Source organism: Manis pentadactyla, chromosome 4 (genome assembly GCF_030020395.1).
Source record: "Manis pentadactyla isolate mManPen7 chromosome 4, mManPen7.hap1, whole genome shotgun sequence".
Taxonomy (NCBI): domain Eukaryota; kingdom Metazoa; phylum Chordata; class Mammalia; order Pholidota; family Manidae; genus Manis; species Manis pentadactyla.
The window spans coordinates 157057220-157071785 of record NC_080022.1 but is presented as its reverse complement, the minus strand read 5'-3'; the positions used below and the strand labels follow the sequence as shown (position 1 = coordinate 157071785).

The 14566-nt window shown below is 34.7% G+C and overlaps 1 protein-coding gene across 2 annotated transcripts in view; it reads left to right on the top strand.

Moving 5' to 3' along the window:
- Positions 1-14566, top strand: part of CLTC (clathrin heavy chain) — a 61311-nt gene that overhangs the window by 29278 nt on the left and 17467 nt on the right. For both annotated transcript variants that reach the window (XM_036879935.2, XM_036879936.2), the window contains exons 7-16: positions 1453-1650; positions 2402-2602; positions 4692-4844; positions 5308-5430; positions 6282-6419; positions 6663-6827; positions 6979-7159; positions 8493-8656; positions 13165-13290; positions 14219-14361. In XM_036879935.2, coding sequence (XP_036735830.1) covers positions 1453-1650; positions 2402-2602; positions 4692-4844; positions 5308-5430; positions 6282-6419; positions 6663-6827; positions 6979-7159; positions 8493-8656; positions 13165-13290; positions 14219-14361 — 1592 coding nt within the window. The remainder of the gene's footprint in view (positions 1-1452; positions 1651-2401; positions 2603-4691; positions 4845-5307; positions 5431-6281; positions 6420-6662; positions 6828-6978; positions 7160-8492; positions 8657-13164; positions 13291-14218; positions 14362-14566) is intronic.

Genomic DNA, 14566 nt, shown 5'->3' with positions numbered 1-14566 from the left:
GTCCCCTGTAAATATTAAGTACTGGTTGCTAGAAATTTGCTAGGGTGGTCTGAAAGCTGGTTAATGATGAAACTGGATTTGATGTTTGGGAAAGATAAAGGTAGCAATCATTAGGAAGTTCAGAAAGTGTAGTTGGAACTGGATTTGTTCATTTTCCTAGGCAAATCAACAATTAAAGGTTGGGTCAGGAATATAAATAACTATAAAGAAAGTAATTGCTTGCTTCCTTTAAAAGGTATGTCTTAATATGAAGTAAAGTGACACATTGCGTATACAGGATACAATGCAAGGCTTGGGGATGGGAATCTGACCTGTGGAAATGAAAGAATTTTGGAGGTTAAGATTTTTTCATTTTCTTCAAAAGGACTACATAGGACAGGCAGGATAGACAATTACCTATTTGGTTATTGAGTTCTCAAGTTCTTTCTGATCTTGGGACAGGAATTTCCCATGTTTATTTATTTAACAAATATTAAGCATTTCGTTGTGCTAGACACTGCCCAGTGCTAACTACACACAATTAAAGTTAAGTCTCTTTCCTTATGTGGAATAGTGACTGAGAAACAAACAAAAAATTGTAATAGCATGAGAAGTACGGGTAATATAAATAGTTTGTAAGCTGGGGTGTATAACCATCTCTGGTGTTGGAGAGAGAAATGGACGCATAAGTAGGGAAGCATTCCCTTTCACTGTAGCAAGTGACATTAGTTCAGCTTTTAGGCACATAGGACAGCATTCTGTGGCAGTGACTTAAAGAAGACTAAAGGTGGATAACTGTTCTCCAAATAGAAGCAATTAGAAGGTGCTCTTTGCCAATGCTACATTTAATCACCTGCTTTATGCCTTGCATTATATTAGCAGCATGAGGATTCAGTGGCCCTACCCCTTATTGGGTATATAATCTGGCCTCTAGGAATGTAAATGTAATTAAAGAAAATTACTGAAAAATCCTTGTGGAAAAAAAATATCTTAGAGTTAAAAGAAATATATGTACCTTAAACTTCTTCAAGGCAAGCCCTAGAACCCATTTAGATACCATAGCTTCTTCAGAGTCATTTTCTATAGGTTGTCAAGATTTTGTTTCCCCAAAATCTGTAAACCGAATGAAATTGTCCTCCAGAGCTCAATTAAATGTGAGCCTTAATCTTTGATTTTTACCATGTTTAGAGTGGATGGATGGTAGCAAAGCAATTAGAGTTTGGACAGTGAAGTGTAGGGAGTTTATATATTAGAGAATAGCCATATTTTAGGGACCCCCAAATGGCTTGCCACCCATTAGTCTTCTCTTTGCTGGACTCTTCTTTTTTCTCTTATCTTTTTTTCCTGACAATAGAGAACAGCTATCACAATTTTATTACCTTTGTGACTCAGTAGTAATAGGCTCTAAACAGACTTGGTATCACTGATATTCAAATGAATATTTGTAGCTATTCATTAATCTTTAAATTGCAGGTTCTATCAGTATGTGTGGAAGAAGAAAACATAATTCCTTATATTACTAATGTTCTACAAAATCCTGATTTGGCTCTGAGAATGGCTGTACGTAACAACTTAGCTGGTGCTGAAGAACTTTTTGCCCGGAAATTTAATGCTCTTTTTGCCCAGGGAAATTATTCAGAGGCAGCAAAGGTGGCTGCTAATGCACCAAAGGTAAATAGCTATGAAAATGAAGTTGCCATGATTGGATTAATTTTAATTTGCTCTATTTCTGATACTGTCAGAAGTGGAACAAGCTCTCTACAGAGAAACTAATCTTTTTTAGTTTATAGTTTTCTGTAGTAGAATATGACTAGAATTACTTTGGCAGTGCCTCTAGATTTGGTTAATTACTTTTCTGTGCTCTAGATTTGGTTAGCTTTTTTAGAAGGATATGTAGGTTTAGCATGCTATGATTTATATAGATGGAATAATGTTTAGTTACTTAGTTGTAATACTGTTTCACCTCATCCTACTGATTTTATTTCCAAAAGGTGAAGATTAAACAGATCCTTTTCAGTTTATGGTAGGAGGCATTGTCTGAAATTGAGGTGAATTTATTCTCATCACCCTTGTGTTATGTTGGACTGACTTCACACCTTATATCCTAACAAGTATCATGAAATTTGCACTTAATGTGAACCTGGAAAAATAGCTATCTCTACTTTATGATATGTTTATTTTCTTACACAGTGGCGTTGTAATTAGGTTGGTGTAATTCTGATTCTGAATAATTTCTTAACATTGAGCCAGGGATATGACAGACATTGACTGAATCTTTACTGTTCAGTATATTGAAGATTTGAAATTTGGTATTAGTAAATGTAATCTTTCTTTCAAGATTGACCTAAGAAACCCATGGAATTATTGATGTGATGTTGGATCACCTTTGAAAGGAATCTTCAACAATTTTTCTTTCTTAAAGGGAATCCTTCGTACCCCAGACACCATCCGTCGGTTCCAGAGTGTCCCAGCCCAGCCAGGTCAAACTTCTCCTCTCCTCCAATACTTTGGAATCCTTTTGGACCAGGGCCAGCTAAACAAATATGAATCTTTAGAACTGTGTAGGCCTGTGCTTCAGCAAGGGCGGAAACAGCTTTTGGAGAAATGGCTGAAAGAAGATAAGGTACCTTAACTTGTGTTAACATACTTTCGCTTTGATTACATTAAATACCGTGGTAACAAGTAAAAAACTTCTAGTCTGCACCAAAACTTCTCCATCCATTTATTGCTTATAGGAACCAAACAAGAATAGACAGTGCATGAGATCCATAAACTTAATTCCTTTTGCAAATATGAATTACTTTTTTTATGGTAGGTTGAGGTATAGGATATCTTTGTTTAGTTTTTTAAATAGAATCCAAGATACCGGGGTAACCTGGAAGCAAATTGCTGTCCTTTTGCTTTAAGAAAAGCTTAATACAAGATGCCTACTTCAGTATGCATTTATATTTGTCAAGATGTGTAACACTTATTTGGACATAAGAATATATTCCTATCTCCCACATCCCACACTCAATAGGCACATAGTTTCAACCATACAAATATTGTAACTTTTCTTTTAGAACTCTCCAAGTATCATTAAAATTGTGTTATTTGCTTCTAGTAACGATCTTTGGATATGCAAGGGAAACTGTTAAATAAAATGTTGGGTCTTAGCAGTGTTAACCACCCAGCAGGGCTGTCTATAATTAGCAGTGATGTAATTTCCAAAGTGATTTCATAGAATCTTAATTGGCATTACATGGAAAAATATTTAAGTAGTTTCTTTAAATTTATTTAAATAAAAACATTTAAAAGCTGTTACCAGACTTCTTCACTGTAGGATTTTCCTATGCTTTTGTATTCATTCAGTACCTAATTAATTTCTTTTTACATAGAACATCTAATGGTACTATGGTTTTCTGGAGCACATTATGGCAAAACTTGATTATTTGTAAAGCAATTAACAAGTCTTAAAAGTTCATTAGTGTTATTATTCCTTTCCTACCACCATAACAAGCCTTTCTCCACAAAGTGGCAATGCTGAGGTGCCATGTCTTATGCCACTGTCAAGAACTGAGGCGATACTGTTCAAAGCACTCTGATTAGTGAATAACTTTTAATGTTAGGTCTTTCAGCTTTAGTATGTATTGGTAATATTTTTACATTACTAATTATAAGTCCTTGTTTCTTGACCCAGCTTCTGGCAATTTTGTAGGATACTGGAGAATAGTACTTCATAGTTAGGATGCTTGGACAGGAGTCTGCTGAAGAATAATTACTAGCTACACCAGCGAGTATTTGAGGTCTGTCCTAATTATTTAAATAAGGGAGGGTGGAAATAGCTGGGGTAACTGACCTATATAACTGTGTGAAACGTTTTTGGGTATCATTACCATTTTTTGTGAATGGTCATATGGGATCCGTTTGTGGTAAAAGGAACACTGGTCGACTCTTTTTTAGTTAGCATGTTCAGTTAACAGGTACAGACTAATCAGACTTTTTGCTTCTCAGTACTGACTACCAATAATAAGTGCTATTCTCTGACATAGCCATTAAAAGTAGAATATAAACTAGTACGTAATGCAGAACTCTGAGGGAAGCTGCTTTCCAGATGGGCAGCTGAGTAAGGTAGGTTCAGTAGTACAGAGGAGAATATCTGCTTATATGCCACCTAAAAATTCTAGATTTTTGTCTGCTTGACCTTGTGAAATTAGAGGGTCCTGATATACAACTTTAAATCCAAAAGTTGAGAGGATAATGAATCTTAGATTTTTCTGGCATACAGATTATACCCTAATTTTAATAATGGTCCTTACAGTAAGCCTCATTTGGTTCCTTAAATTTCAAATTTTCATTTGATAACATTATATTAAATTTGTATTGTTTTTGAAAAGTTGGCACCATGTGTGTCTGATATCTGTATATGGTTAGAAGTACAAGCTCTGCTGTTTAAATGTCTTCTAACATGGTAGTTGACAGTGTGTATAAACATGAAGTTCTGGTGGGCTTTTTATCTTTGTTTAAGATAGGTAGAGAATTCTGCTGAGACATTACTATGAATACAAGATCAAGAGTCTTTGCTAATCACAACCCTTGCATATTTATAATATATTCTGGGACAACTGAGTTACTAAGTACCTGTCATATTAGTTTTTTATAGTGGAAGTAGTATCGACTACTCATTTATAAAACAGCTCATGGATTACTAAATCTCTTTTTCCTTTGGACAGCTGGAATGTTCTGAAGAACTGGGTGACCTTGTGAAATCTGTGGACCCTACATTGGCACTTAGCGTGTACCTAAGGGCTAATGTCCCAAATAAAGTCATTCAGTGCTTTGCAGAAACAGGTCAAGTCCAGAAGATTGTTTTATATGCTAAAAAAGTGAGTTCAGTGAAAAAAAATTATCAACATAACTTCATTAAGACATTAAGGAAGAATTTAGCTGATAATAACTCACTATATAGTGACTTTAATGGTGGATTCCCTAAATTATTATATACTTGGGAAAGTATAAAAACCTTATTTTAGCTTTCACATAAAGAATTACACCTTTTAAAGTATGGGGACAGTTACTCTTGCATGGCTTATCACAATTTAAAGTGGGAGGAGCGTGTTTAATCTCTTAAAACAAACATTTTGAAATGGACATGCATCAAAAGTGAATTAAACTAGTTACAAAAATTCTCCCTCATTGAAATATGTTATCACTAAGGTATCTACTTAAGTAGAAAATGAATTGGTACTTCTACCTGTAGTTTTATATTAGCAATATTCTGTTGTAGAAGCCTTTAAATGATATAAAAATGAATCTTTGCAGCGGAGTTTAAATTTCTTTTATTTGTAGGTTGGATATACTCCAGACTGGATCTTTCTGCTGAGAAATGTCATGCGTATCAGTCCAGATCAGGGACAGCAGTTTGCTCAAATGTTAGTTCAGGATGAAGAACCTCTTGCTGATATCACACAGGTAAAGGCATTAAAATATATTCTGTAGAAGAATAGGGGAGATCTGAGTTTCAACAACTTTGGAGAAAAAAGGGTTAACCTTTCAGTTCGTAGAAATTAGTGTTGTATCTATCTAAATTACATGGATAAACCTTAAGTAGCTTACAGAAATGCAAGTTGCAGGAGAATGGACAGGAAGCCACCACTTTTACACAGTTTTAAAACATGCAAAACAAACCATCTTGTTTAGAGATGTATATGCATTAAAAATAAGAAAGATATAAGGGGATAGGAAAACACAAGGGATAATGCTGCCACTGGGTGAGGGGAGAAGGAAGAGATACATGTAGGTATTGGGAGTCACAGACTCCTTTATATTTATGTTTTTGTATATTTTTAATAGTTTCATCAAAATTTTAAATCTATTTGTTTGGTTGTATTTTGCTATTACATGGTGTCTTGAAGTATTTTGCAGTTGTTTTTACCAGAACTGAAAGTAACTGCAGAAGCCAAAAACTTACTTTTTTTTATTGAAGCATCATTTATATACTTTTTTTTAAATTGAAGCATCATGGATACACTTTTTTATTGAAGCATCATTGATATACTCTTTTATTGGAGCATCACTGATAAACAATCTTACATTGGTTTCTAGTGTGGTTACTATCTCTCAACGTAGAAAGTTGTTACAGAAAACTTATTCTTAAATTATGGAGTTATGTTGTCCAAGTAGTGTTTTTAAATCTGAGGATTTGGTCTGGCAAGTTTTTTATGTAAAGAAAGAGATGTTTAATTTCATTTACTATGCTCATCAGCATTATAAAGCAATTTTTAAATGCCTCAACAATTTCCTTTCGTTCTTTTTTCTTGCAGATTGTGGATGTCTTTATGGAATACAATCTAATTCAGCAATGTACTGCATTTTTGCTTGATGCCCTGAAGAATAATCGCCCATCTGAAGGTCCTTTACAGACACGGTTACTTGAGATGAACCTAATGCATGCACCTCAGGTACGTGTTTTCATACTTTTTAGGCATGTCTTCAAGACTGTTTTAGTACTTATACAGAGCTGCTTGGATTGTTATTTGAAGCTACTGAGATGCCTGTTCCTCATTGAAGAAAGTGTAGCAAACATTCCTTTGCATTTTCTCTACTTAAACAGTTCACTGTTAAATCTTATATGTAACCTGGATATGGAATTACTGATATAAATGGGATGGTAAAATAAACTGATCCTATTTGTGGTTTTATAGGTTGCAGATGCTATCCTAGGAAATCAGATGTTCACACATTATGACCGGGCTCATATTGCTCAGCTGTGTGAAAAGGCTGGCCTACTGCAGCGTGCATTAGAACACTTCACTGATTTATATGATATAAAGCGTGCAGTTGTTCACACCCATCTTCTTAACCCTGAGGTATTTTAGTCTCTTACCTAACAGCTATTGTTAATTGTGATTAATTGATATACTGAAAATGTGTTTGTGGTACTGAAGATAGTAATTTCATACCACCATTAGGTTCATCATTATTTCACTTATTTATTTATGTATTTATTTTGTCCTCTAGTGGTTAGTGAATTACTTTGGGTCCTTATCAGTAGAAGACTCCCTAGAATGCCTCAGGGCCATGCTGTCTGCCAATATTCGTCAGAATCTGCAAATCTGTGTTCAGGTGGCTTCTAAGTATCACGAACAACTATCAACTCAGTCTCTGATTGAGCTTTTTGAATCTTTCAAGAGTTTTGAAGGTAATTAGGAATTTGTTTTGTTTTTAATTACTAAAGATAGCTAAGAGGTTTATTATGATGACTAGGTTATTGGAAATTCTTTCTACATGCTTAATTTTATGGAACAGCTAAAGTTCTATTAGTAAATGTTGCCAAGCATCTGTTATGTGAGGTTTTAGACTAGGGAATAAGACTGTTCACTGCAGTAGCTGTGTCATTATATATGACAAAAGTACTAATGGTCAGGAATAAGATGATTCCATGTTTACTTTGTGTGACTCTTAAAATGGCAAATGTTCCTAGCCAAGGACATTCTGTGACTGAGGTTTTCTCAACCTCAGTACTACAGATATTTTGGGCTGGGTGATTTGCTTGGGGGTGAAGGGAAACGGTAGGTTGTTGTTCATGCAAGCTACTTAGCAGCATCCCTACCTTCTACCCACACTAGATGACAGTAGCATCAGCTCCACCAATTGTGACCATCAAAAATGTCTCCAGACATTGCCAAATGCCTCTGGGGAAGAAAATTAACCTCAGCTGATAATCAGTGCCATACTAAGTACTAATGTAATCATTGTTGGATGACTCTTAGTTTCATTAGCAAAACTTCCAGTCCCCAATTACCTTTTCTTCCTCCTTTTTGTAGTATTGTTCTAGCCAGAAGGAATAAGAGATTTCTACTAGTTTTCTTAATTTTCTTAGTTACTCTATATTAACTATGCACTAAATTTATACTATTCAGTACAGTACCCAATAGCCACATGTAGTTATGTATGTATATTTAAAGTAATTAAAATTGAATATGACTAAAATTTGGTGCTTCAGTCATACTAGCCACATTTCAAGTGCTCAGTAGCCACACGTGTGGTTTAGTGGCTGCTGTATTGGATAGCGCAGATACAGAACATTTTTGTTATTGCAAAAGTTCTGTTGGATAGCACTGCATTAAATTCTCTTCAGATGACTTTTGTATTTTTCCTATTGTATGTGGAAAAAACACCTGCTATAAGGAACTTCATGTAAAATTTCTCATGGAATATGGTGTGATAATTAGCTTTGTATTAAGTAGCTGCCTTCTAAACTATTTCTCAACTACTAGAAACATTGCACTGAGTTTTCTGTTCTGTACAGATTAAAGTGCAAATCCATTTATTGAACCCTGAATTACTGGGTTAATTTCTATTCTTAACTGAACATTTGAGCAACCAGTTTTTATATGGGAGTATTTAGTGTAACAATGTTTTTTTTTTATTGTGGTATAATTAACAGTGTTTTTTAATTGTTTGAAGATTTTTCAGCTCTGTCATTCTCAAAGGTGCACCTATGTTTAATTTCAATTATTTGTTTCTTTAAGGTCTCTTCTATTTTCTGGGATCCATTGTTAACTTCAGCCAGGACCCAGATGTGCACTTTAAATATATTCAGGCAGCTTGCAAGACTGGGCAGATCAAAGAAGTTGAAAGAATCTGCAGAGAAAGCAACTGCTATGATCCTGAGCGGGTCAAGAATTTTCTCAAGGTAAGTGGTTTTGGGTAATGCATTTTCTGGTTGGGTTGAGGATCAGCAGTTCTACAAGGGGTTGGTCATAGTTTTAAAATTCTTTTTTCCCTTAAATGTGAGATTCTTAGCATTCTCAATTGTGTGCTGAATTATTTCTTCCAAATTTAATACTCTGGTTTCCTGTGAAATAAGGAAATTGGTAAGTAATACTTAAGAATGACCATCTGTTGTTTAAAATAAGAAAAAAAATAGCACTATTTCAAAGAAATTTCCTTTCTTTCATTTTAATTTTGAAAAGTCATTATATTCTCAGTGTCATTTAGGCTCTTTTTTTAATTGAAATATAGTTGATATACAAATTATTCGACTTCAGGTGTACAACAGGCACCTTTTGAATATTAAGATAAGCTTGCCCTCAGTATCAACTCCTAAGGAACATCTACTATATGCAAAGGGGTCTGTTGTTTAAAAGACATAAATTATCAGATTAGCTTGACTCAAGCAACTAAATGTTAATCATATATAATTCACAAATTGGAAGTAAGATCAAACAAACAAAAAAAACCCTCAGCTTTGTGACACATGAATTTATAGAGAAATAAGAACTGCCTGTGTTGGAATGAAGAAGTGATGGCTTAAAGCATGTAGCTCTTTAAATCATACATAAGGACAGTTCATTTTTTTGTTAACTTTAGCTTTTTTCTCATACCTATTAGTTACATTGTGAAGAAATAAAACTTTAAAGTTGGCAGTTGTCTATAAAAATCAAGAATACCAAAGAACATTCAGATTACCCTGCCAAATATTTTATATATTATATATTTTACATATATATATATATATATATATATATATATATATATATATGAAATTATTCCAGAGATATAGTACTTTAGTATTTTTTGTCTTTGGAACTAAAACCAAAATGTTTATTATGTAATTCTGTAGGAAAAAAATAGGCTTATCCTACCTCTTAATGGCCATCATTTTTAGATAATCTATAGTTGTATTAGCTGATTGTTCCTTTGAAGAACTTAACTACCTAGGCTCTAGATTAAATAGTTAACGCCTTCAGGGTTTTAGTGTAATGAAGTGTTGAAAGTGCTGAAGATGCTTTGTATCTTAGATTAAAAGCTAAACTTTCCATATCCATAAAAGTATAACTTTAAAATGTCTGGGCCATCATGAACATTCTGAGTAGGCTGGCTAGAGCGATGGGTTTGAACCCAAGACTTTCTGGCATCAGAACCTCTAAATAAGAAAGATTTGATGCTTGCTGTATGCTTGACTGGTATACCCACAACACCAGTTCAGTTCCTCTGAGTATCAATACCGTTTCCTTTTTTTAAAAATACTACCGGATTCTTACACTGATTTCTTTATGTTGTTATTAAGCTCTCAGCTTTTTGCTTCAGTTATAATTTCTGTAGCTTTTTTTAAAATTAAGGTATCACTGATAGACATTCTTACAAAGGTTTCACATGAGCAACGTTGTGGTTACTACATTCACCCATATTATCAAGTTCCCCCAACATAACCCATTGCAGTCACTGTCCATCAGCGTAGTATTGAGTTTTAATACTTGAGTTATGTATATGTTAAGCAGGACTAAATTAACTGTTTTCCCCTAATTATGATGTTCTTGAGCTCCCAAAAAAATCTTCTTGATCCTAGGATGATGCAGCCTTAGGTCATTAGCCCATGAAATCTTCATTAGATGATTATTCCTCTTCCATACTTGTGAATTAGGTGCAAGCTTGATAGAGGAGGGAGTAGATGTAGATTTTGGGCTTTTGAACCAGTCAGATCTGGTTCAAATTCCATTTCTTTCTATTATTAACTATTGTTTGTTTTTCAGTATGTGGCTAGCTGTTAGGTAAATTAACTAAAGTGCTTCAGCCTGTTTCTTCAACCACATGCTGTGTTATCAAGTGATAAATGTTGTTAATAAACTGTATTGGTAAACTTTGGAAATAAACTTGAGTTGGCCTACATATGTTTTCTAATAGGCACGTTTTATTTCTTTCCTGGTCTAAGTTATTTCTGACTCCTTGAAGGAATTTTAATTCCAGCCTGAGTTAGAGGTAAACCCTAGTGTCTTATCTTTAAATAATCTGAGATGCAAGCTCACAGTATAAGATGTTCCTGTTGTAGTCAGCCTTCACCCCAGTTGTGTGAATGAGCATTCTAGACCATTTACTTTCCTTACCTGTAGGAGTACATAGCTGCATGCTCAATGTCATCATTGCTATTTTGGAGATACTAGCTGTATGATGATTGACTAGTGTTGTATGTGAACTTGATGATGATAAGAAATATATTTCTTTGAATCTAATCTTGAAGATTCAAGTGCCAGGTATATGCGAGCCACAAGAAGACAGATTGGTGAATATAATTTCTTCTGTGAGAAAGGATGTAGCCTGTGAGCAAGATGCAATGGTTTTATTGGCAGCATTTGGCTTGTGCCCTAACCCTGTGGGACTATTGCTCCGTAGAAAGCATGAAACTTCTTCGAACCCATGCCACCTTTTATCTTATTTTGTATCATTCTTCCTTAACTGGTTTTGCTTCAGAGGCACTGGCCTGCTTGCTATTCCCGGAACTCCACAATCCCTCTCCTGCAGAGGGCCTTTGCTTATGCCTTTTTCCACTTTTCTCTCAGACCTTCATGATCTGCTCCTTTAGCTTTTCTTTCAGATTTCTGAGCAAATGTCATGGGAAGGGACATCTCAAAATACCCTATCTAAAATAAAACCTATCCAATCCCATCCTCACCTCCTCCATATCCTTATTTTCTTTGTAGCACTTAACCACTATTAGACATTGTCCCTTCACACTAGAACGCAAGTCTCTTGAAGCAATGCGTACTTTGATCCCTGCTCTATCTCCAGCGCATTAGAACAGTGTCTGGTACATAGGTACTCAGTAAAGAAGAGTTAAATGAATAACTTCATGTTTAAGAAAACCTGTGAAAGTGTTTGTATGACTTTGAGTTTTGATGTTAAAACCTTTAACCATAGTAGCTGGAGGGTAACCTTTTAGTTAATAATTTAAATATGAATAGCATTATTTCCATGTATGAAATCATGTGCAAATTTAGGCAGTCAAGAAAGTATCCTAGTTTGTGTCTGCTTTTTCAATCTTAAATTTCCTTTTCCTTTGGGAATACAATATAATTGTCTTCGCCAGCAGAGATCTTAAACATACATGCATGAGAATGGAATAACCAAGTAATCTCGATTACCTGGAAGTGTGGTGTCTCCCTAAATGTTAAAATAAAGTATGTAATGTTGAATATGTATATTAAACAGAATAGAGAAGATTAGTGTATTGATCCACTACATCTTTGATATTTATTTAGTAAGGAAAAACTTGGCTGACTGAAATCTCTTGCATAGGTAGATCAAACATTCTTTCTAGAAGTGATCGCAGCTGTTAGCACAGTTACCATGGTGGTAAATAATACTTGCTTTAGACTTTCCTTAATGTGAAAAATCTGTAACTGGACTTCCACTTCAGATTTACAGCCATTTTGATATTTTATTCAAGATTTCTCATGACCCTCAGATTTAGTTTGGTGTTCTATGAACACTTTGTAAACTAATCTTGGAATTATTTATAATTGGGTGACTGAAATGTGCTAGACTTAGCAAACCATTTTATTGTAACCTTGAAATAATGTTCTCAGTGGCTGTCATTGGGAAAGGCCATATCCTGCTTAGTTATACTTCCTTAGTAAACTTATCATAGAGGAATTTTTTATTGAGGAAATGTCTGTGTATAAATGAATTCCTGATGGAAACTGTTGTTTTTTGTGCTGTACCTTATGTCTGTGGAATATAACAGGACATGTATCAGGTAAATGCCCAGTGCAGGTCTTACCCACTTGTCTGTAACATCTCTGTCAATCTATAAGGATCATAGTTTGGTACTTGTAATGGTAAAAGCATTTGGCAATTTTAAGATGTCTTTTCTTTAAGTGCTTTTTTTTTTTAACCTTTTTCTTATTACAGCAGCATGTGGTGTATTTATCATAGCTGTCCCCATCATGCTGTGCCTTGCAGCCTTTATTGTTATGGAGTGTTAAAGGCTGACCATATAGATTGGAATGGGGGAGGCATACAAATTAAGTCATTAGACTGAAACAAATGTGAGTTTTTGTGTGACTGTAGTTCTTAAATAAATTCCAAATTCAGTTGAAGTGTTGTTATTAATGAAAGGCCTAGTGTGATGATTTTATATCTTGAGTATCACTGGTGGCTCACAAATCTTAATTTATATACTTTTTTTTGGTAAAGGGTGGGGGCGGGGAGAAGAACCTGGTATTTTGCTGTGAATCAAAGTATTGCTTTGTAAAATTTGCTGAAAATGGGGATGGTCACTCTCCAGCTCCTGGGACATTTTTTTCAAGAGGAGAGCCAAGTTTATGTGAACCTCTCCCACCAGTGTAGAACAGGTTTTCATATTTTACATAGATATGATATCGCACAGGAGAAAATTAAGACATCCATTTGTTCTTTTTTCAGGAAGCAAAGCTAACAGATCAGTTACCGCTTATCATTGTGTGTGATCGATTTGACTTTGTCCATGATTTGGTGCTCTATTTATATAGAAATAATCTTCAGAAGTATATAGAGATTTATGTACAGAAGGTAAGTAATACATAGATAACTTAAAAATAGAATCGTATTTTAGATTTTACTTCTTATACTCTTGTAGATCTTCATCCTTTTGAAACTCTTTGCTCAGTAAGAGTGGTCTGCTACAGTAACTTCACATTCACGTGTCTTTTTTTAGCAGAATCCTTTCTTAGATTAAAATTTTACATGCATGCTAAGTATGTAAAACAGAACAGAATTGACTTAGTTGAAAAAGTTAGGTGGTCTACATCCTACTTGCTTGATAGCCCCAAGGGATCCATGCAGAGGTCAGAGATACCAAAATAGTTTTAAAACCATCTTAAATATAAATATTAGAAACTTTACCTTCTGATTCCAGAAATAGACAGTTTTGCTGTAACTGAGCCCTTTTTATTTATAGTTTTTCATAGTCATTCCATGACTTTAGCTTCTTTGGACTTATTTATCCTTTGGAGAAATGCTGAGGTAATTAATTAACCAAGGCAGATTTCCTGTTGAATTCTGTCTAGTTGCATATTTAGACTCAGTTTATTACTGAATTTGAAAACTTGGCTTACAAGAGGGATATGAGTTTTATTTTTTAAAACTCCTTTTTCCCTTTCTTATTAGTAATAAAATGGCATTCTATTTTGTTATTGGAGTCTTATTGATACAAAATCTTATATTGGTTTCAAGTGTACAACACAGTGGTTCAGCAGTTACATATATTATTAAATCCTCACCCCTACTAGTGCAGTTACTATCTTTCATCATAGGAAGATGTTACAGAACGATTGTATATTCTCTGTGCTATACCACCAACCTCATGACCAACTTATATTATGATTGAGAATTTTTATGCACCTTTATCCCCCTCACCTTCCCCACCCACCCACCTCAACCCCTCCCCAGTGGTAACCACCAGTCACTTCTCAGTGTCTTCTGTGTTTTTTAAACAAAGGTGAATCCAAGTCGACTTCCTGTGGTTATTGGAGGATTACTTGATGTTGATTGCTCCGAAGATGTCATTAAAAACTTGATTCTGGTTGTAAGAGGTCAATTCTCTACTGACGAGCTTGTTGCTGAGGTTGAAAAAAGAAACAGGTATAGTACCATTTTAACCTTCATACCTGGGATAAACTAGTAGTCTCTCTCAGCATGGTCGTAGATCAAAATATAACCTGTCAGTTAACCTAAAAGCTACTCAGTAACACACAGTCCATAATTCCCTCGAGACAGCTAATTTAGAAGTGAAGCTAGCTGTAGTGCTGAAAAAAAAAATCTGTTTTCTGAAGTATTACAGTTGTCA